We start from the raw sequence: 23,553 nt of genomic DNA on the forward strand, positions 1-23,553 counted from the left end.
ATAATAATAATAATAATAATAATAATAATAATAATAATAATAATAATAATCATGTACCAAGAGAAAGAGGAGGAGGAGAGCACAAGGAGGAGGAACCATCTTTAATAATTATTAAAAGTAAGAATGTCTTTGCTTGCAAAGGGCAAGACACCTAACAAGGAGGGCTAAAAATGGAAGGATTACAAGCTGGACATAGATATAAAAGGATCTCAATCTAGCACATAATGGTGTGATGATAACCAAACTGAGGAAGCGGAGAAGACGTTGGATTTTCCAACTTGAAATTTTGTCCCAACAATAATGGGCAGAAAGAAATTCAGACTACTCTACAGTACATGTGATATCCTGAATGCCACCACTATGGCGCGTTATAGACGGGCCTTTAATACGCCCCGCCATGTGCTAGGGGTTGGCCGAGGACCTAGCATCCATAGCGGCCATACCCCTAGCATGTGACAGGGCGTAAAGATGGTGGTGCCCTATACACATGGGCGCCGCCATCTTTACGTGCAGGACGCGTTGTGTCCACATGTGTCGCCCCGGAAATGATGCCGCAAATGCGCCCCTTGCGCTTTGCGGCACCTCTTCCGGGGCCTGAGAAGGAACGCGATTTCCGCGCTCCTTCTCAGCAGCATCTGGGAGCTGTGCTTTTAAAAAAAAATTTTTATCTTTGTATTGCATCAATTGGTTTTTATTTGTTCATCTCCTTAGGAGGCAACAGAAAAGTACTTTAAATAAATGAATATTATTCAGGAATCTTAATATTAATGTTAAAAAACCCCAGACCATCCAAACTATATTAAAGGGGCATGAGTATCTGAATACTACCTTGACAACAGCAAATGGCTTTACAAGAAAAAAATATATAGAAATGTTTTACAGGTTTCACAAGAATACCATGGAAACAGCTATAAAGATGACTGTAAAAGGAACTCAACAATAATCTGTCAGGAAGACAATCAGTCCTAGCAGCATAAATGACCAATTAAATGGTACACTACCTGTTTGCTGATATGTAATCATACTTTGCAGTAAATTGATGTTCAGTAAAAGAGTACCCAAGCATCAGTAAAACATCCATCTTAACCAACAGAAGCCAGATCGACTTACCTTTTTTTAGAAGTTTCAAGATTTGTTTCCAAAATGATGTTTTGTAAGTAAATGCTTAAATGTACCACTACATATAAAGAAAGTTCTACATAAATTCATGAAATACAGCTATACTTAATGGACAAGGGTGGGTTTTGCTTTCAGGTGGCTTAATATCACTAAAGCCCAAAGGTGTTTTGATTACAATCTGATGCAACTATGGGTTCCTGGATGTGAGATCAACTGTATGCATGCCATGGCAGAATCTTTAGGAGAAAAACAAAAGTGAAAATAAAACAGCTGTTGCTATCGCCTTATCTGCTAAGCCATCCTTTTCTCTGGAATATAGTTATCCCTATTTAAATGCACATCTGAATACACATTTTTAAACAGTAAGTAGAAATTTTTTATTAAGAAAACATGGGTGAATGACATTTTTTGTTTTCCTTCAGTTTGCATTTCAGTATGAAACCACACCAAGGAAATAACAGAGTAAAACAATTAATTAGTAGTAAACATTACAATCTGTAAATAGAAAAGTTCAGAAAGCAATACAGATCTGTTTCATGTATTTATTTTGTTTGAAAATATTTCAAACAATATTCCTGCAGAGAGAAAAAATTTAGGAAGAATAATAGTTCACATGCTGAAGATGTTGTAGTGTTTTGGTATGAGTTCACCCAAAATAGTAAGATCAAAGCCCTAAGAAGTCGAAGTACTATGCATATCTCAGATGAGATCCTTTTGTCCAACAAAAACTATACCATCTCACTTATCAGACAAACCATCCGATAGCTTACTGCCAAGAGTTGGCCAATGCAAGTTAGACCAACCTTTATTAGCAAAGCACCCAACTGACTCAAATATCTATTAACATACTGGGGGGGGGGGGGGTGCCATGGGAAATCATTATTCAATTCTGATTCTACTGGATGTGTATAACTGTCCTAATCATACCAATCAAAAATCCACCAAATAGTGATGGACAGGTTGCTTACCTGTAACAGTATTTCTTCGAGTGGTCATCTGCGAATACATACAAATGGGTTTTACTGCGCCTGCGCAGTGCTGCTCGGAACCTACTGGAATCACTGGGCAGAGTTAACTCTGCAACATATTGAAACTTTTTGGCGGTAACTCCGCCCACCCATTATAAGGCCCCTGCCTTCCCGCTCTTTTCCCCAGTTCCGCAATTTTTCCGCCAAGCAGGCGATGGAAAGAGCCAATGTGAGCAGGACACTGAGGGGACGGACGGGTGGGATTTGTATGTATTCGCAGATGACCACTCGAAGAAATACTGTTACAGGTAAGCAACCTGTCCTTCTTCTTAGTGGTCTCTGCGAATCATACAAATGGGTTGAGACTGACAAGCTAAGGTATGCGGCGGAGGGAGTGTCCTGAGACCAAAGCTATGGTGAACCAAGGGTATATTTATTACAATAAAAACACCTTGAACCATAAAGAGTCAGTCTTTTTGTTCATGCACAGATCAAATGGCAATAGCATTGCTAAACCTGAGAAGGGAACAGAGGTCATGCAAGACCGATTCCACGAAACTTGTGCAAACCAACATTCAACAAATGTCAAACATGTCAACTGTACAAGAGTAGTAGACACAAACATCAGTAGTGCAGTCAATGCAACCCTGAAACCAACACAGCCCTCCCGAAAGCTGCGTCTCGGATGGCCCTGGTGTCCAACCTATAGTGCTTAATGAAAGTCAGAGGTTGGGACCAGACAGCAGCCTTGCAGACATCCTCCAAAGGAATCCCCGACAGGAATGCAGAGGATGCTGCCATTGACCTTGTGGAGTGGGACCGAACCCTGCCAGGGAGAGGCTTGCCTAACAGTTCATAGCAGAGGTGGATGGTACCGGCCACCCATTTGGACAGCCTCTGCGCAGACACAGGCAACCCTTTCTTCGGTTCCGAGTAGCATTGGAAAAGTCTCTTGGACCGACTGGAGGCAGCAGTTCTGTCCAAATAAAACGCCAGTGCTCTCCTGACATCAAGAGAGTGCAGGCGTCGCTCCGCATCTGACGTCGGGTTGGATGCAAGAGTGGGCAACACAATGTCCTGGCACATGTGGAAAGCAGACACAACCTTTGGCAAGAAGGTGATGTCCGTACGGAGGACCACTTTGTCCTTGTGGAACCTCAGGAATGGCTGGTCCCTCCGTAAAGCACAGAGTTCGCCCGCACGGCGGGCAGAGGTGATGGCCACAAGAAAGGCGGTTTTCCAAGTCAACAGTCTCAAGTCAGCTGTGGCCATCGGCTCAAAAGGCTTGGATTGGAGAGCGGACAGTACCGACTCCAAACTCCAAGCCGGCGTTGGTACCGACACAGGAGGATACAGGTTGGCACAACCCTTCAGAAACCCTTTCACCAAGGGGTCTTTGAAGAAAGAAACCCTCCCCCCAAACTGGTATTTGGCACAGATGGCAGAAAGGTAACATTTGATGGATGTGAGTGACAGCCCTCCATCCAAAAGTGCCATCAAAAACTCTAGCACCACTGGAGTGGACACCTGTTGAGGAGACAAGCCCTTTTGGTCGAGGAAGAGGCAAAATCTCCTCCATTTAAGGGCATAAGAGCGCTGGGTGGAAGGTTTCCTTGCAGCCAGGATCACCGTCCTCACTGCCTCCGGTAAGACAGTCAGGGCTGAATCCTCCAGGCCACCAGCGGCAGGTTCTCGATGTCGGGGTGGAGAATCCGTCCGTCCTGGATCGACAGCAGGTCCGGGCGAGGATCGAGGCGGAGGAAGCATCTCCTGGAGAGGTGGAGAAGGGATGCGAACCACGGCTGTCTCGGCCACCACGGGGTGATCAGGATCGCATGCGAGCGGTCCGTTGTCATCTTGGACACCACCCTGATGATGAGAGGGAATGGAGGGAAGGCGTAGAGGAGTTCCCCCGTCCAGAGGAAGGCGAATGCGTCTCCGAGGGATCCGTCCAAACGCCTCCTGGAGCAGAACTGGGGACAGTGGCTGTTCCACCTGGTCGCGAAAAGGTCGATCCGGGGGGTTCCCCACCGGTCGAAGAGGTCGCTGACCGTCTCGGGATGGAGCCTCCACTCGTGGCACACAGATGGAGATCTGCTGAGGCGGTCTGCCAGCTCGTTGTCCTCCCCGGGAAGATGAATCGCCTGGAGGAGGACGCGTCTCTGGATGCACCAGTCCCAGATGCGGAGCGTGAGGTCGAGCAGGGTCCTGGACCTGGTACCACCTTGTTTGTTGATGTAGTACATCACGGTGGTGTTGTCCGTCCTCAGGAGGACCACCCTTCCTGTGACAGCGAACTCGAACGCCCTCAAAGCCTTCTCCACTGCGAGCATCTCCAAGGCGTTGATGTGGAGGAGCTTGTCTTGTGCGGACCACCTGTCCTTGATGACGAGGTCGAGTAGGTGGGCGCCCCATCCCTCCAGGGATGCATCGGTTGTCAGCGTCAGTTGTGCCTGGGGCTGATGAAAGGACATCCCGGTGCAGACGTTGGAGCTGTCTAGCCACCATCTGAGGGAAGCGGCCACCGGTCTCGGTACCGTGAGCCACTTTGAAGGAGGGTCCTCCAACGGGGAGAAGACGGAGAGGAACCAGGATTGGAGAGGTCGAAGACGAAGTCTTGCCCAGGGGGTGACTAATGCCGTCGATGCCATGTGGCCCAGGGCGACTTGGACGTCTCTGGCCCTCACCCTTCTGCGGGAGATGCAAGACCTGAACGGTCTGGAGGGAGAAAGGCGGAGCATGTCTCGGAGTCGAGGATGGCGCCGATGAACTTGACCTGTCTGGAAGGTGTAAAGTGGGACTTCTCTCGGTTGATGACCAGTCCGAGGGAGTCCAAAAGGCGTAAGGTGAATGAGAGTGCCTCCTGCAGTTCTCTCTGGGACTCGGCGGCGAACAGCCAGTCGTCCAGGTACGGAAAGACCATGAACCCCTTTTGATGAAGGTAGGCCACCACCGGTGCCATGCACTTCGTGAAGACTCTCGGTGCCGTGGCCAGGCCGAAGGGGAGGACGTTGTAGTGGTATGCGACGGAACCCACAGCGAAGGCAAGGAATCTTCGATGAGACTCCCGGATCCCGATGTGGAAATAGGCATCTTTCAGGTCGACGGTAGCAAACCACAGGCCCTGATGGAGCAAAGGCAGAATGGAGGCTAAGGTTACCATTCGAAAGCGACGGTATTCAAGAAACAGGTTCAATTGTCTCAAGTCTAAGATGGGCCTGATCCCCCCATCCGCCTTCGGTACTGTGAAGTACCTGGAGAAAAAGGACCTAGAAATTTGTTCGGGCGGTAAAGGGGAAATTGCCCCTTTTTCAAGAAGAGTGCGCACTTCGTCGAGAAGGGTGTCCGAGGGGGAAGTGGACATAAACGCTCCGGTCGGAGGGAGCTCCTGGAACTCGAGGGCATATCCCCTGCGGACGATGTTAATGACCCACGAGTCCGATGTTATCGAGGCCCAGATGTTAGCAAAAGGCCTCAGGATGTCCAAAAAGAATAAGGGCAAAGGGGAAATGAAGTGCGCTGCGTACCTTCAGGTTCTCTTCTTCCCCTGGTCGGTATCCTGCCGGCAGGACTTGTGGTACCGAGGCGGGAAGTTGCGACGGCCAGAGGAGGAGGAAGACTGCGAGGGATAACGGCGCCTCTGCGAGCCCTGTTGTTGGGGCTGTCGATCTTGAGTGAAAGAGCCCTGGGACTGACCTTGCGGTGGCCAAGGACGGTGCCTCCTTCTGAAGGGCGAGATGGGGGCGGAAGACATCCCGTGCTTTTTAGCAGCAGCCTTCATTCTGAACTTGCGGTTCAGACGCTCGTCAGTGTCGGCGTGGAAAAGGCCGGTGCCGTCCAGTGGCATGTCCTCAATGGCCGATTTCACATTGGCATTGAGGTCAGATCCTCTCAACCAGGCGTGCCGGCGCAAAGCTAGTGATGCCGCCATGCCTTGACCCGCGCAGTCGGCGACGTTCCTGGAGGCGGTGATGATCCAGTTACCTATGGAGTGGGCCTCGTCACGGATCTCGACCAAGCGACGTTGAACCTCATCAGGGACGTCAGGAACGATGGGTGAGATCCCTTCCATCAAGGCCTGGATGTATGCCCCCATGCAGGCATTATAATTTATAGCCTTCACGATGAGGGCGGCCGAGGAATAAGCCTTCTTCGCCAGGCCATCGATCTTTTTGGCCTCTCGGTCGGCCGGGGACATCGCCTGTTTTGGCACGAAGGTCTGCTGCGCCCCTTCCACAATGGCCGAATTCGGCTTAGGGTGGTCGGTCAACCACGGGCAGGCCGGTGGGGTGATTTGGTACAGCGTTTCGACCTTCCTGGAGGACGCGGCGAGCGAAGTCGGAGCATCCCAAGACCTCTGCACAATCGACTGCAGGGAAGGCAACATCGGGATGCATGGTGGGGTGGGAACACGACCGAGGACTCGGCGCTCTACCGGGTCGCGGGCCTCCTCTTCGGGCGGGGAAAGCTCGATGTCTAGAGTCCGGCACATTTTGATGATGTGTTCACTGAAGGAGCGAACATCATCGGTAGGTGATGAGGAGCCCGGGTGATGCATCTCCTGCGGCGAGGGTGGGTTGGATGGGTCGTCCTCTCCGTCAGAAGGTTCTCGCGACGGAGGCAAGGGATCCCGATCCGACTCGGAGTCAGATGTCAGGGGGATGTCCGTCACCCTGACTCGAGATGGAGCGCGAGCCGGGATTTGCGGAGCCGGTGGGTCAGAGGGCTGGCGACGAGGCACCGAGGACGAGGCCACCGCCTGGGAGGATGATGCTTTGTCTCCCTGGGGAATCGCAGGTCGCAGATTAAGCCTGGTGAATTCCCTGAAGGCCTTTTCCTTGGGGACCGACATGTAGTATCTTTGCGTTTCGGTGTCAAAGAACATGTCCGTGTCCAACCCCCACGGCTCATCGATGTCCGAGAGCGGGGCAGCCTCGTCCACGTACGAGTGGACAGAAAATGGAGAAGGCTCCCTCTCAGGAGAAGTTGGTTCGTTGACGGCGACCAGATCTTGGGTCGGCGGGAGCGGTGTGGTCGGCACCGTAGTCGCATGAACCGCAGTCGTCGCCTCAGGGCGCGAGGAGGTCCTCTTCGAGGTCTCCTTGGAGGGGGAGCGTTGTTTGTGAGACCCATGCTCCGCCGATTTGGCTGGGCGCTCAGACCCGGTATGGTCCTTGGTCCTGGACTTGGACTTGGACTTTTTGGGTGGAGGAACCTCAATGGTCTCGGTATGACGCCTCCTTTTGGAAGACGTCGGGGTCACCGCCAGGTCTTCAGGCGGGAAGAAGGGATTGTCTGGCAAATCATGCAGGACAGTGGTCTTCTTGGAGTGGGTCTTGGCTGGCTTAACCCTCTCCGATGGTGCCGCCTTCGTCGAGGAGGATGCCTCGGTCTCGGGCAACCCGGGGGCGTGTCGGGATGCTTTCGACGACGCCTTGGAGGACGATAGCGAAGCGGTCCGGACCTCTGACTCCTGACGCTCCCTCGAGCGCAAGCCCTCCGGGGATGGCTTCCTCCCGGATCTCTCCCTGGGCTCGAAACCCTCAGTCCCCGGGGTTCTCTGGGGGCGCTTGGAGGGTTCGTCGGTGACACTGGGTCTCAGGGGACCACGGGTCACATCGGAGGTGGTCGGAGACCGTGTCCCAGCCGGGACAGAGACCACACTTGAAGCGCTGGCCCGTGAGGAAGACGCAGGTGGAGCGGCCGGGGGGGAGCGATGATGAACGGGGACGTCCCTCCCGGACCTTTCCCAGGGAGCCCTGGTGGCGCAGTGGTTAAATGCCTGTACTGCAGCCATTCACTCAAAACCACAAGGTTGCGAGTTCAAGACCAGCAAAAGGGCCCAAGCTCGACTCAGGCTTGCATCCTTCCGAGGTCGCTAAAATGAGTACCCAGACTGTTGGGGGCAAATTAGCTTACTTGCTAATTAGCTTACTTGCTGTTCACCGCTATGATCTTTGGAATAGCGGTATATAAATAAAACAAATTATTATTATTATTATTAATAGCAGAAGTAAGCCGGGACTCCCGGTTTTTCCTGGCTTGGGAGGACAGAGACTTACAGAGGTGACAGGCTCTGGCATCATGGTCCCTTCCTAGGCAGAAGAGGCAGGAGGAGTGAGGGTCTTGGACGGGCACCTTGCCCCCACAGATGTCACATTTTTTGAAGGGTGCAGGCATCCTTCCGAGTCGTCAAATCCAAGGGAGAATCAAGCGCGAAGTCAAAAAACAAGCCGAAGAAGTCCGAAGTTACCGGGGCGGGAGAAGGTCAAGTGAAAGTGATTCCGATAGCAAGCAAGAGCAAGCGAAAGTTCCTAGAAGCAGCTAGCGCGGCGGAAAAAAAGGAACTGGGGAAAAGAGCGGGAAGGCAGGGGCCTTATAACGGGTGGGCGGAGTTACTGCCAAAAAGTTTCAATATGTTGCAGAGTTAACTCTGCCCAGTGATTCCAGTAGGTTCCGAGCAGCACTGCGCAGGCGCAGTGAAACCCATTTGTATGATTCGCAGAGACCACGAAGAAGAAAGTTGCATCAGATTGCAGTCAAAATACTTCATTGGCCAACCAAAATGCACAATATGCATGTTGCAAACTTTTGAAGCTTCATTGGCTTCTTCATCAGGCAAGGTGTTAAAAACCAAACGGGAGGAAAAAATGTAATCAATACTGGGCATATTGGATTGCCAAGGAAGTGTCTTTTTTGTGATGCAAATGGATGATAAATTGCCTGGACTGTGAAAATCTCCCAGGTGCCACATGGCCAGAAGGAGGAGGGACCACCCTGCAACATATTCCCCCTCCATACCATCTTAACTAAGAAGAGAAACAGCAAAATGCAGGCCTATGACTAACATCTTCAATTTTTTTCTTCTGTTTGGTTTGTAACACCTTGCCTGGATGAAGAAGCCAGTGAAACTTCAAAAGCTTGCAACATGTATATTGTGCATTTTGGTTGACCAATAAAGTATCAATGTTCAGTAGATTTTTGATTAGATTTGCTAAATGGCCAATACAGCCACCCCTGGATGGGTCCTAACCATGTCATACACAAGACTGACTACAGAAAACAACTATCCCGGTATGCATACGAAAAGAGCCAAACATACCCAGGGTACAGCAGTTCTAAAATGCATTGTGGCCACAACTTTCACCATCAGCACAATATTAACTGGGCTACTCACTGACTTACCATTTAGGCCTGCTTGTGGATTTTACCATTGGAGACATTCCATCCCGATACAGGCTTTTGGTTTTACTGAAGTTGACAATGTTGAAAATGACTCTCTGAAAGACACAAGTGGTATTGGGGGGGGAGGGATTTCAGTTAAATGTGTTTGACACAAATGCTACTATTAAATCTGTATAACTGAATTTTAAGGCTCAAACATTAAAGCAATTGTTTTTTCCTCAAAAACGCCTTTTGATACATGCAAAGACTTGTGTTTATTCTAGGACATGAAACTTCTTTTGACAAATCAAAATTAAGACTGATTCAGATCAAGTTTGAAGCAGGTGATATCAGCTTCTTTTTTAAAAAAAAATCCAGAGTGAATCAACCTGGATCACACTGATTCTGTTAAATTTGGATCAGTCCAGAGAAAAGGGGAGGTTGTACAGAATATCCAAAAGCACCATATAAGGTGAACACCATGCTGGCATGATAGGGAGGGGAGCTGGACTTTGCTCAGTTACAGTTCTATCTTCAAATGCAGGAATTTTACCAGTAGTCTCCAGCCTATGAGCTTGCAGGAAGCAAGGGTGTGAGGTCACTGAATAACTTATATTCAATGCCCTTATTGAAATTTGTGCTCCTTTCCTAGACTAAGCTAGTAGCAATGAATCTCAGCCTGTCTGCTTCATCATCCAGAGCCTACTATGTTGATTCTTGGTAATGTATTTTACTTATATCCACTACTACTGGCCTTTAGGTGCGTGCTGCAGAGGAACCTGAACTGTAAACTCTACCAGAGTGCCTCCAACACTAGGAGACTTTTGCCTGCCTGCAGAGGAAGCTTGTTTTTATTTTCCTCTCTCTTTACTTGTATTCTTGTGTGTTTCCATGCCAATTGGGATCACAGTGCCCCCAACAAGCAGCATGCAGCTCCCTCCCCCCTGACATCCCCCATCCCCATGCTGAAAATAAAATCGAGTGAAAAATTTACAGCTGTGTTTCCAGAAGCACCCAGGGAACGATTGGCCATTTCAAGGAGACATATGGGTCTCTTTCGGACTTGAAAGAGGTGACTGACCATTTTTATACTACTTCATTTCAGCATGAACATCATGGTGGGAAAGAGTAAAAATGATCTCATTTAAAGATGCCTCCTCTTGGTTACTACTGTGTATGTATCACATGTATTTATTTATTTATTTATTTATTACACTAATAGCACACATGACATCTGAGACACTAGAGTACAAAAAAGCAAAATGACCTGGCAGGACTGACAGTACGTACTTCTAAAATGCATTTCATTTTTTGAAAAAGGGAAATTTAATGGTAGATGGCACAACTCCAGAGTTCCTTCTTTTTTACTTTGGCAGGGGCTATCAGCTGTGAATTGGCCACCATGCAGTGGCATCACTGGGTGGGTGTGGAGGGTGCAGACCACACCAGGTGACGCCTGAGAGAAGAGGTGACACCTGGTAGCGCCCTCCTGCTCCCCATGGAAAGAACCGAGGCAGTGGCTAGGATGACAGGTGAGCAAGGCAGTGGGAGGGGAGGGTGGAACAGTCCGCCGCCATCGCCGCTCCCCAACAGCCCCCCACACACACACACACAGTGATGCCACTGCTGCTACATCTCAAATTTCATTATCTTTAAATAAGCAGAAAAAGTATAATTGGCTGGGCTTCTCGGTGTGAGAGAATGGATTTGGATTTGGATTTTGAAGACTCCATTCAGGTCTGGAATCCTGCCCTCATATAGCTGGAACCGAACTGACCTGAATTAGAGCTCAATCCAAATCAGTCTCTAATAAATTTGGTGGGTATGTGTGTGTGTGTTTGTGTGGCTTTCCACACCCCCTGACTTGCAAATTCAATATTGCAACATTCACTCTGCAGTACTTCTGGCTGCTGTGCTGAGAGACATTTTTTAGAAGTGGCTAAGGATCACACAATATGTCTTCATACATGAAGTTTTGGAACTCCTAAACATTAGTTATAGAATGACTCCATCCACACATAATGCTATATTTCTGCCTCAATCTGCATCTGAAGGCTGTTGGCTGCACTGAAGAAGCAATTCCAGTGGGAAAAGGAAAGCGAACTGGAAGTAAAAGAATAAGAGGGCTCTGAGTAAGACTGTTCAATGGCCTCTTATTCTTAGTTATTATAACTATGCCTCGTGGGTATTCTGACTTACCAGAAACAAGAAAGAAAACTCATGAGACCATGTACTGAGTCCACTATAAAAACAACACCTGTCCTTGCTTCCTAATTTGAGGCCCCACAAACTATAATGAGAGAGAAAGAGAGAGAGAAATGTGTGCTTTTCCAATTAAAAATAGACATGGTAATGAATATGTTGAATATATCATGCAAATCACAACCTACTGATCAAACCTCCAGCTGAGAAACAATAGTTCACAACAATCTTGCAGTATTTTTCATCCTGCAGGTGAGACTGTGCATGATTTACAAAATCCTACAGTGTTGCCTAGATGTACTTAGTGACTAATGTAGCTTGAGAGGTCAGCAGAAGCCAAGAGAGTAGTTTACACAAGTCTCCAATCTTCTACTTCGGTTTTAACTTGATAATATAGGTTGGGCAGAGAGAATAGTGTACAAAGACCTGCAGTGTTGTGGGCTATACTGTTAGTGCTGCAGGTCATGGCTAAACAGAGGCTGCTTAGGATTCTTAGACAAAAACCCAAATACCGGTATTTCTCAGGTTTTAACAAAGGTGAATATCCTTAAATTGTCTCCTCAGATCTCTTCCTAGGCCACATCAAGCAGTACCACCTGTGCAGATATCTTACTGTCCCTTCACATATATATCTTTAAGTGCCTAAAAACCTAAAAACTAAAAAGAACATTCATAATGAATAATAAAATAAATAATATTTATATCCCGCTTTTCTGTGACAGGACAATCAAAGCGGCTTACAACACGTTAAAATCCACATTTACAAATTTATATCCCAAATTCTCCCCCTTAAAACAGGAAATTAATTCATGAAATTAAACCCAACTCAGACCAGGAACTGAATGTTCTCAGCCATGGGCCCAGGGAGTGTACATCTAACTTCATGAACCTTATGCGCCATACACATGCACATGGGATATACTGCAAGAGGTAACTGAGACCTATGTCCTGCAACCACAGCCGCCTACTTCTATGAGTGATCTGGATACAGTTCAGGTCCTGGAGTTCTGTTTACACTAGAGGATGGAGAGATGATCTTTGTGATTATTCCTCCATTCTACAGCCCCTGCTTTATGCCTCCTTAAAAGCTGCTATGCAGCATTGAGGAGTAATGACACCTGGTGGATTCCATGGCAATAGAATGGTAGATTCACTCCAGATTTAAAGGACATATCCAGAGACATATCCAGTTAGAAATACCACCATAGATAGCTTCTTTAAAGGTTTAAACTGAAACGGGGGTGGGTTACAGACCGCCGAAAAGCGGCGGCCTGTACCCGTCCCTTTCCCTGGTGTATTGGGGCCTCAGTGGCCAGAGCAGCAGCCGCTGAGGCCCCGATCTGCCGCTTTCCGGGCCACGGGGAAGCGGCAAAAGGCCCCTTCCCTGAAGCCTGGAAAGGGGTGTCCTTGGGGCTTGAAGCCCCAAGGGCACCCCGCAGCGGCGGGGAGGAGGAGAAAGGGGCCGCTTGGCCCCTTTCTCCTCCGCATCGCTGGCGCAGCCATCTGAAGGCTGCGCCCAGCGACGCAAAGCCAAGAAGGAGCTCTGAAATGGAGCTCCTTCTTGTGCTGCGTAAAGGGCGCTCTAAGCGCCCTCGCGCGGCGTGATGGCATCACATCCGCGCCACCTCATTTGGAGGCGGCGCGTTCATGACGCAATCATGGCGGCCCCCATGTAGCTAGGGCGCCGCCATCTTGTACGTCCTCAGGACGTATTAGGCTTGGAGGCGTCAAGAAGTGACGCCCCTTTTTAAAACTAGGACGTCCTGAGGAAGTCCCTTATGGCCGTTTGTAACGCGCCCCAGTAATGTGAGAGCAGGGACATAAACCTTCACAAATGTCATTCTTGCAGGCAACAATGATTAATATTACTGTTTTCTGTTCAGGAAACTTGTTTTCTGTGCAAACATGTCCTTTTCTGCACTGCACATTCTTCTTTCTACATTGGCAATTTGTTTTCTGCACAGAAAATGAAGGGGAAAAACATGTTTTTGTTTTTGTTTTGTTTGTTGTTGTTGTTTTGCACAGAGTAAGTCCTGAACTGCCATGATTCTCATGTGTTTATGATTCTCCATCAGTTTTCTGCCACCCATTTTTGACCATTTAAAAAATATTTTCCCGTTCCTACATCACAGTTACAAGCAGCCACTCCTGGATACTACAGAGAAGTATATGCAGAGGGACATGATTTTCTCCTTGGCTCCTTATGCCAGAAGGGAGTTTTTGTTGGATCTTGAAAGCTTATGTTTAAAAAAAACAAACCCAGAGACTTTCTGTTAACAGAATGAGAATTCCAGATATAATCCAATATTTTTCTAAGAAAGAAGCACAGATTTATGCTTTACCCTCACCATTAGATTTATACTAAATTATTGCTGTTCAAATAAGGTATTCTAATAGTAGACCTGACATCTAACATTCATACAGAAGGATGTCTCACCAGAGCTATGGTTGTGGTAATTTAATTAGGCATTAGATTTATTTTTCTCATCCCACCCCAGTTTTTTGCATTATACTGTAGTTGATTTTTAATTGAGTAGGATATTCCTGTCATACAACTGCTATGTGTTTCTTCTATTTATTTCCCCCCAAACATGGCAGTCTGTGATATTTATATTGAATAGTAAAGTAATTTTCAATATGTAAAATAGAAGCATTTGGGAGATTGAGGGGACACAGGCGGCGGTTTGCTGTTTAATTTAGCTTATATTTGGGAAAGCACATTAAGTTGAAGCAAATTGGTTAGTTAATCCTATGTTCTCAATAAAGAACTGAAACAAACAGGATCTCCACACTACTGCCTTTATACTTTGGATGCAATTTTGCTGAGGCTGGAATGTGGGAAGTTGCTAATTCTGCTAAGTGTGAAGTGACTAACAAAAGACAGCTGGCAGAGACTGAGAATGGTCTCCTCCCAATCAAGTGTTTCTGCCTCTACTAATAAATTGGCTAAATGCAACCAAGCAAGAAAAGCAGGGTATTTATACATATTGAAAATAGTAAAACAGGCTGTTTCAAAGACTTGATCTCTCTACATAGTCAGCAAGGATCTAGAGTCTTTTCAGTTTGCCACCTGAAATTCTTTCCCTAACCATAATCAGCTTTATCAAGAAGTGTCACTGGATTTAATGGAGCACAGAAACCAAGGCACTAAAACATGAAACTATGGAATATTCTTAGTGGAAAATAAAAACTGCTATGTAGTCTTCCCAATGAGGTGTGTAAAAATATAATAATTTAGTATACACCTTAAACAGAAAATATGCAGCTTGGTCACCAAAGTATACAAATAACTCTTCCAGTAAGTAGTATAATAAATTTTTCTGATACAGTAAGCAAACATTTGCTGAACAAGTAAATAAGAAGTTGGTGTGTGTGCGCATACCATTGTTTGTTTTTGTAATTTTAAGGTTGCTGGTAGCTATACTGATTTTTTGTAATTTTAAGATTGCTGGTGGCTTTTATCTTTATTATATTTTATAGATTTTGTAATAAGCCAAGACATTCTATGATTAATAAATGTAGCACAATTTTGTTAACTTTGTTGATACACAGTGAATTCTACAGAAATACCAGTATACTAATCAAATCTGAACTACAATAGTCTCCAAAAGAAAAGCTATTGTTGTGTGCCTTCAAGTTGTTTCCAACATATGACAACCCTAAGGTAAAGCTATCACAAGGTTGTCTTGACAAGATTTATTCAGAGAGGTTTGCCATTCCCTTTCTCTGAGGGTGAGAAATAATGACTTCCCCAAGGTCATCCAATGGATTTCCATGGCTCAGTGGAGATTTAAAGCCTGGTCTCTCAGAGTCCTAATTCAAAATTCAAACCACTGTACTACCCAGGCTCTGCAACTAAAGTAGACCCAATGAATTAATGGATTTTATATTAGTATCAATTTATCATTATTACTGTACATTCATTTATACTTCATTTTACAAAGCATGAAAAAAGACACACAGCATTATGCTTTGTAGGCAAACTACTATAACAGTGATGCCGAACCTTTTGGCTCGCCGTGCCAGGGGTGGAGTTTCCACCCTCTGGGGGTGGGGCTGCATGCCAGAGGCAGGGCTTCCACCTTCTGGGGGCAGAGCTTCCACCCTCTGGGGCGGGGCTTTCCCCCATGCCCTTTCCTGGCCTCCAGCTGTCTTTGAGAGACAGCTAGAAGTCGGGGGGGGGGGGGGGGGGGGGGGGGGGGAGGAGGCCCAAGGCCTCTGCTCCTCTATGAGGGGCTTCATCAGACCTGAGGTGTCCTCTGAAGGACACCTCAGGTCTGGCGAAGCCCCATGGGGAGGAGGAGGCCCGCGGCCCGTGCTCCTTTCCTCGAGGCTTTGCCAGACCTGAGGTGTCCTCCAAAGGACACCTCAGGTCTAGCAAAGCCCCGAGGGGGGGAGGAGGAGGTGTCCGCCCACCCTCTCTTCCTCAGCCCTTTCCTCGCAGCGAACAGGCTCCAAGGGGCCCGTTCACTCCGAGGAAAGAGAAGCCGAGGAGAAGGGGAGTGGGCACACATCCCAGGCCCCTTCGCCTCAGCCCTTTCCTCAGAGTGAACAGGCTGCAAGGTACCCTTTCTCTTTGAGGAAAGGGGGACCGAGGAGAAGGGGACTGGACACGCGTCCCAGGCCCCTTCTCCTCGGCCCTTTCCTCAGAGTAAATGGAGGAAAGGGAAGTCGGGAGGGAAGAGGGCTGGGAGGAGGAGCCAGATGCCTGCGCCTCTGGCTCCTTCTTCCGAGCGCCATTTTCTGGCTTCCCATGGCAGTAGGAGGCCCGAAAATGGCAGGTAGGAGGCGGAACAGGCACGCGTGTTCCTCTTCCGCTTTCTCCTTCGCCCTGTGCCTGGTGAAATGGTGTCGCGTGGCACCCGTGGCAGGCGTGCCATAGGTTCGCCAGCACGGTACTATAAAATGTTATACTGCTCGCACATGATTCCAGTGAAATTAGCAAAAATCTACAAGACAAAAGGGTAACAGATGTTGGAAATGTCAAGATACTCCTGGAAGCTATTTCCACATGTGGTGGAATTGCCAAGTAGCCATGAAATACAGGTAATGGAAAAGAATATAAACCTCTATTTCAGAAATATTAAGCATTAGGTTATCCACAGGTCCAGAATTTTACTTATTAGATGAGAAAAGACATTGGAAAAGGATACTATAGTATATGACTACCACAGTCAGAATTCTATTTGCAAAAAACTGGAAGCTTAAATAAATACGTAAAATAGAAGATTGACTTGCTATGATGTTAGAAAACAAAGAATCAGATACAATTTCAAGAAGAATCAGGGGAGAGATATTGGTAGATAATGACTTGGAAGGGGTCTAGAATTCAGTCAGTGAGTACTAGGAAAAGAAATTGAAAGATAAGAGACAGAAGACTTGGGTGAAGAAAAAGCAGTAAAATTGAATGAGTAAATAAACAAATAAGCACATGAACCCTAAATTAGATTTAGAAGTGAAGAAAATAATAAATAAAATTAAGTATGTAAAAAACAAAAATGGGCCTGTCCCAGCTGATTTTGGGTCCTACGCATTTTGCGGGTAATACTCTTGATTTGGTCTTCTGTTTGGATACGGAAAATCCGTGGGCGGAAATAACTAATATTTCCCCCCTGTCATGGACGGATCATTTCCTGGTGGAGGCAAAAATCAAGGTCTCTACCCAGATCCCCCCCGGGGGTGGTGGACCTGTTAGGATGGTCCACCCTCGAAGGCTGATGGAACCCAAAAGGTTCCAGGAAGCTTTAGAGGGGCACATGGTTGGAAGTGACGGCGACTCTGTTGATGCCCTGACTGGTATCTGGAATACCGGTCTCTCTAGGGCTATACACAGTATCGCTCCTAAGCGCCCTCTCAGGCCCGCCTCCAAGCGTAAGCCCTGGTATACGGAAGATCTCCGGGCAAGGAAGCGGGAACTGCGACGGCTAGAGTGTCGTTGGCGGAAACACCTTCACTTAGACGACAAGGCTCTCCTAGACCAACTGTTAGAGGACTATGGAGAGGCGATACGAGCAGCTAAGAACTCGTTCTATGGTGCTCGTGTCGCGTCCGCGGAGTCGCATCCAGCAGAGTTGTTCAATCTGGAGCGTGGCTTTGGTGCGACTTCTGGACTCTTAGGACGCATGCATCATTGAAACACCATACCTCCACTGTGACTCGAAGCAGCTTTATTTTGGCTGTCTGTAACAGGCCATAATTTACATTAAATTATCCTCTTTTTTTCCTACACTTTTGGAAGGTTAATAAGAACATAACATCCTCACCCAAATTCTAACAAGACCTAAACAAAAACAACCAGATATCCAACTCTAGAATTAGCTCAGATTTTGTCTGAATATAGCATCCAAGCAAATAAGCATATGGATTAATAGGCTGGTTTAATAGGCTGGCTTAGGCTGACTGAAACAATTACCACAATCAACAACACCTCTCAAGGGCATTTTGCAGTATCAAAACTAGACTGGCATTGAGCCAGATGTGCTTAAGTTTCTATACATAGCTGCATATTTCAAAAATGAAATATAAATACATCTCATTCGAGTACTTCATTTGATGATGAAATGGAGCTGCAGGTGCAAACAGTAAACCCCAACTGGGTTAGCTTAGCAGACAAGTGTTTGCTCTTCAGCTAAAGCTGGGCAACTCTGTCACTGCTTCTTTCCCCATAATTCCAGTTCTTTACTGTCATTGATAGTTAAAGAAGATAAACTACAGGCAGGCATCCTGTCCAAGCAAAAGAGAAGCTTTGCAGAGCGACTGGGCTTTCAAAATAGAAACAAAACTAAGCATTATCCACAGCAAAAAATCTTATGATAATGTATCTATGCTTTGTAGATATTTTGAATTATATAATGAACATGGAAAACGTGAAGTTTTGATCACTGCCTATGGCTATGCTTTCTGTGAGAAGACTTCCTCTGCATTGCATCCTTATAGGGGAAGGAGTGTTGCTAAAGCACTGAGCACAGACTTTATATACAGAAGAGCCCAAGTTCCACACTACTTAGAGGTGGCTGAAACCCTGGACAGGTTAGAATAGACAATAATACAGTCACTTCTCCTTTCTCACAGACTTGAGATCCACGTTCTAGATTATTCATGGAGAGGCGACCTCCATTATTCTCAATGGGGTGCACCCCGTGGTACGCACCCCCCCACACACACACACACTTGCGAGTAATCTTCCATTACTCTTGCCAGTATGGTCAATAGTCAATAATGTGGGATTTATAGTCCAAAACACCTGGATTGCATGAGTGGGGAAAGCTGTTGTAGACAAATAAGACCCAGCCTTTTTGTGCCTCCCACTTATAATGGCCCGTTACAAAGGGGCACCCTAGGACGGACTCAGTCTGTGCTAGGGTTAGAAAGGGGCATCTCTTCCAGACGCCCCTAACCCTAGCACGGACTGAGTCCGTAACAAATGGCGGCGGCCGTTCCACACGGCCACCGCCATCTTGAAGTAATGGACGCTCTGCGTCTGCACGTCACGCCCTGGAAGTGATGCCGCGAGTGCACAACTAGCGCTTCACAGCGTCTTTTCCGGGGCCCAGGAAGTAGCGCCATTTCCGCGCTCCTTCCTCTGAGCGTCCAGGAGCCGCGCAGTTTAAAGGCTGCGGTTCCCGGACGCTGCAAGCGGAGGCGGAGCCAGACCGCCGCTTCTCGGTGGTATGTAACCCGCCCCAGACAATGACCATATTCTTGTGAGGTTTCCTCATGCATCTGTTTGCACAACAGCACATCTACATCCTGACTCTATACCTCAGTCTCTGCCTTGAAAATAGCTATCAGTTGTTGCTTCACTGTCCATTTCATTTTCTCCTACATGTTAATGTTTGGTAAATGCTGAAGAAAACTAACTGAAATAACATTCTCATCCATACTTAAATAGTAAGCCACACTTGCAAATGGCTTCAGTTTCCACTGATAACTGTGCAAATAAATCCTAACACTTGTACAAGCCCTTCAGTAAAGACTGCTAAAGGTTACATTTTGCACAGCAGCCTTTAGTTTAACAATATTAATGACAGTTTTAAATATACAGTGGATCCCCCCTCCCCTTTATGGAGCACATGGCTGTTTTTGAGATTAAATATTTACGGCATTTAGTCTTCCCCTACCAGTTAACAAATATATAAAACCTGTTTTCTATCATAGTAATAAAATGCACTCACACCTGTGGAAGGATCTAGTAAGAGCCCTTGCTGATTTGTTAATCAGGAGCACCTGTACCTTGTTATGTACAAATTGTCCAAGCAAAGCATAGCTATGTATTAAAAATGGCAAAGGAAAGTACAACTCCCTCTTTCCCAATTGGGCTTTCCATTAATGGTGCTATAACCTCTACCTGCTTCCTAGAAGTAAAATCCTATTGGATTTAATGAGACCTACTATTGAGTAGACACAAGGTTGTACCATAATAGTAGTAGCAGAGAGAGAGAGACATACTAATTGTAGTTGTAAAAATAGCACAGATAGCAAAAGAAATAATGGGAGGGATGAAGTTGATTGTTATTTGTCCACTACCTTACAAGTTATGGGACATACCTATTAGGGTAGTCTATTAGGTTTCTTATAAGAAATGAATATTCATATGGTTATATTCTGGGTGCTCTTAGGTACATTCTTTAGACAATTCATACTGAAATAATAACTGTTTGGGTAATAACTGCAAAATATGTGAACTATTTTATATACAGAGTCTGCAACTCTCACATACACACATAATGTTGAAAATGACTCTGAAAGACAAGTGGTATTGGGGGAGGAGAATTTCAGTGATGTGTGTTTGATACAGATGCTAATATTAAATCTGTATAACTGAATTTTAAAGCTTAAACATTAAAGCAACAATTTTCCCCCTCAAAAAACACCTTTTGATACATGCAAAGATTTGTACGTATTTATTCTAGGACGTGCAGCTATTTTTGACAAATCAAAATCCAGACTGATTCAGATCAAGTCTGAAGCAGGTGAGATCAGCTTATTTTTTATCCAGAGTGAATCAGCTTTGTTCACAGTGATTCTGTTCAGTTTGGATCAGTCCAGAGAAAAGAGGAGCACCATAGACCCTTATGGAAGGATCTAGTAAGAACCCTTGCTGATTTGTTAATCAGGAGCACCAGGGCCTCATTATGTTCAAATTGTCTCTGAATGTTTAATTGCCTCTCTATATATGTCTGAGGCTGCATCCACACTGCAGAAATAATCCATTTTGACACCACTGTAACTACCACGACTCAATACTATGGCATTCTGAGAATTCCAGTTTGTTGTGGCCCCCAAGCTCTCTGTGAGAAGGCTAAATCTCTCACAAAACTACAGTTCCCAGAATTCCATAGTACTGAACCATGGCAGTGTGAAATTGAATTATTTCTGCAGCCTGTGTGTGTGTGTACATACATATGTGTGTGTATTCTCTAACTTCCCTAATATGTATTCGACAATGGCATTTCATACAGAGACATGCATTAACCTTTTCTCTTTTCACATAATTAGAGAAGCTATCCATGTTTAGGCATCCATGTTCTTTTTAATCAATATTACAGCCGCAGGTGGGTAGGAACAGCTGGCTGCTTTAGAACTTTACTTGCAAAATCTGCTGATATCTTGCATCCTCAAGAGGAAGCAGCTGCGACTGAATCAAGTTTTCATTCTTAATGGCAAATATTATTATGCAGTGAGAAGCAACCCTATGAAGTTTAATAAAAAATGCCACCAATTCAAGAGTGTTAATTCTGCCTTTAAAACTATATGATGGGCAGGGTCCCCTGATTAATTATCTACAGACAGAATCTCTGTCACATTAGCTGTTGTTTGGAAGAGAGAGTTTCATCAAGGTCATTTTTCCCCTTTCAGTAACAATATCTGCTTAGTAAGAATGTGATGTGATTTTCCTCCTTCTTCTTCTACAACTACAGGAGTCATAGAAGCCTTATCTCCAGATTAATATTGTGCACTTTATAGTTTGTGACATTACATTTAAGGCAAAGTTAACCGAAACATACACACACACCCCAAAAAACGTACTCACTTATCTCTCCCACAAAGGATTTTCAGTGGATGTCATTTCTGGACTTACTATGTTAAGTTGGAAAATTCTTACTGTGTTTGTAGCAGGTTGGGACTGTTTATACAACAATGTAATGCATTAAAAAGAAATCAGAGCACTTTGCAGTCTACATAAATCATATCTTGTTATTATGATTGATTGTTAAGTGAAAAAATTGTAGGTTTCCATCAATGCTTACACACTATAGCAGCCTCTCTATAAAATCTGTTTTGCTTTTTACCAGTCAAGAACTTACATGTTAGTCTTTTTAACAACAAGTTCCCATGGTAGTCTGTTAGAGAAAATATGTAAATGAAAATCATATTCAGACTGACTTCAGATCAATACATTGCTTATCAAGGCTTATGAGGCTACCTGTACTGTGAGAAACTATTCAAGTTGTAAACCTCGTAGCTTACTCATTTTTTCAATTAATCTTCAGGTCTTTTTGGTCCCTAGTACAATCCATGTGGAAAGATTTGCTGAGACCATTGCTGCTTCCCAGTCCAAATTTCTTGTGCATCCTCACTTGAATAGCACAAGGTAACTGTGTAGCAGCATGATTCTTTGGGCAACCAAAGAGGACAGCTGTGTAAATGCTATAGAGGCAGAATCCACTCAGATATAAACTAAAATCTTCCAATAATAATAATAATAATATACTTTATTTATACCTCCCGCCTCTCCCATGGATCGAGGTGGGATTACAACCTTAAAAGACACTTAGTACAATTTACAATCAATACAACAATAAAATATTAACACTGAATTTACCAAGAATTCCTATTAGTTCTCTAAAAAATACAATTCGTCCATTAACCAACAATCAGAGTCAAAGAAGAGCAGTCGTCATAACCTTTTATATGGAATTCAGTGGATAAGCCCACCGGAAGAGATCCATTTTGCGTGCCTTCTAAAAGGTCTCTAAGGAAGAGATGAGACGGATCTCATCACAGTAGGTCATTCCATAATCTTGGGGCTGCGGCAGTGAATGCCTTATGTGAAGTTGTCATTAGCCTGGTATTATAATATTCTAGTAAGAACTTCCCAGATGTTCTAAGAGTTCAAGGCAGATTATGTAGGGAGATGTGCTCCCGCAAGTAACTCGGGCCCGAGCCATGTAGGGCTTTAAAGGTAATAACCAACACCTTGTATTGCACCCAGAAGCTAATTGGAAGCCAGTGAAGAGATTTCAATATTGGTGTTATATGGTCAAATCTAGATGTGCCAGTGACCAATCTGGCTGCTGCATTTTGAACCAATTGAAGCTTCCGAATTTGGTACAAGGGTAGCCCCAAGTAGAGCGCATTGCAGAAATCTAACTGAGAGAATACCAGTGCAAGTATTACTGCTTCAAAGTCCTTTCAGTCCAGGTAGGGACACAGTTGGCGTATCAACAGAAGCTGATACCAAGCACTCCTGGCCGTCGCATCTACTTGGGATGTCAATTGTAAGGACGGATCCAGGAGTACTCCCAAACTGCGAACCTCATCCTTTAGGGGAAGTGTGACCCCATCCAGGACTGAGTGACAGAACTCCATCCCTGGATTGGGGGACCTATCGCGAGTAAATCCGTTTTCTCTGGATTCAGTCTGAGTTTGTTTTCCCTCATCCAGCCCATTACTGAATCCAAGACAGGCATCTAGAGGAGAGATGCCATCCTTAGTCACTGCAATAATCAGGGACATTGAGAAATAAATTTGTGTGTCATCAGCGCACTGATGACACTGCGCCCCATGTCTCCGGATGATCTCTCCAAGCGGCTTCATGTAAATGTTGAAAAGCATGGGGGCAGAATGGTGCCCTGAGGGACACCAGATGTCAGCTCTCTCTTGGAAGAGCAGCTGTCCCCCAGCATCACCATCTTGAATCTGCCCGAGAGGTAGGAACGGAACCACTGGAGTGCAGTGCCCCCAATAAAAAAGGAAATCAAATAATGCCCATTCTAAAATGCTTAATATGCATTCTAATCAATGAAAAGGGGAACACTAGAGATGGATAGTAACCACTGGACCAATGCATTAATTTCCCACACAAGCAAAGTGATGC

The 23,553-nt window shown here is 45.8% G+C and overlaps 1 protein-coding gene across 1 annotated transcript in view; it reads right to left on the reverse strand.

Moving 5' to 3' along the window:
• LOC121927909 (cytosolic carboxypeptidase 6-like) overlaps nucleotides 1-9,365 on the reverse strand; it is an 827,289-nt gene extending 817,924 nt beyond the window's left edge. The window contains exon 1 of the mRNA XM_042461947.1: nucleotides 9,273-9,365. Coding sequence (XP_042317881.1) covers nucleotides 9,273-9,310 — 38 coding nt within the window. The 5' untranslated portion in view covers nucleotides 9,311-9,365. The remainder of the gene's footprint in view (nucleotides 1-9,272) is intronic.
• Between the last annotated feature and the right edge of the window lie 14,188 nt (nucleotides 9,366-23,553).

The sequence above is a fragment of the Sceloporus undulatus genome, chromosome 4 (assembly GCF_019175285.1).
Source record: "Sceloporus undulatus isolate JIND9_A2432 ecotype Alabama chromosome 4, SceUnd_v1.1, whole genome shotgun sequence".
NCBI classification, from domain to species: Eukaryota; Metazoa; Chordata; class Lepidosauria; order Squamata; family Phrynosomatidae; genus Sceloporus; species Sceloporus undulatus.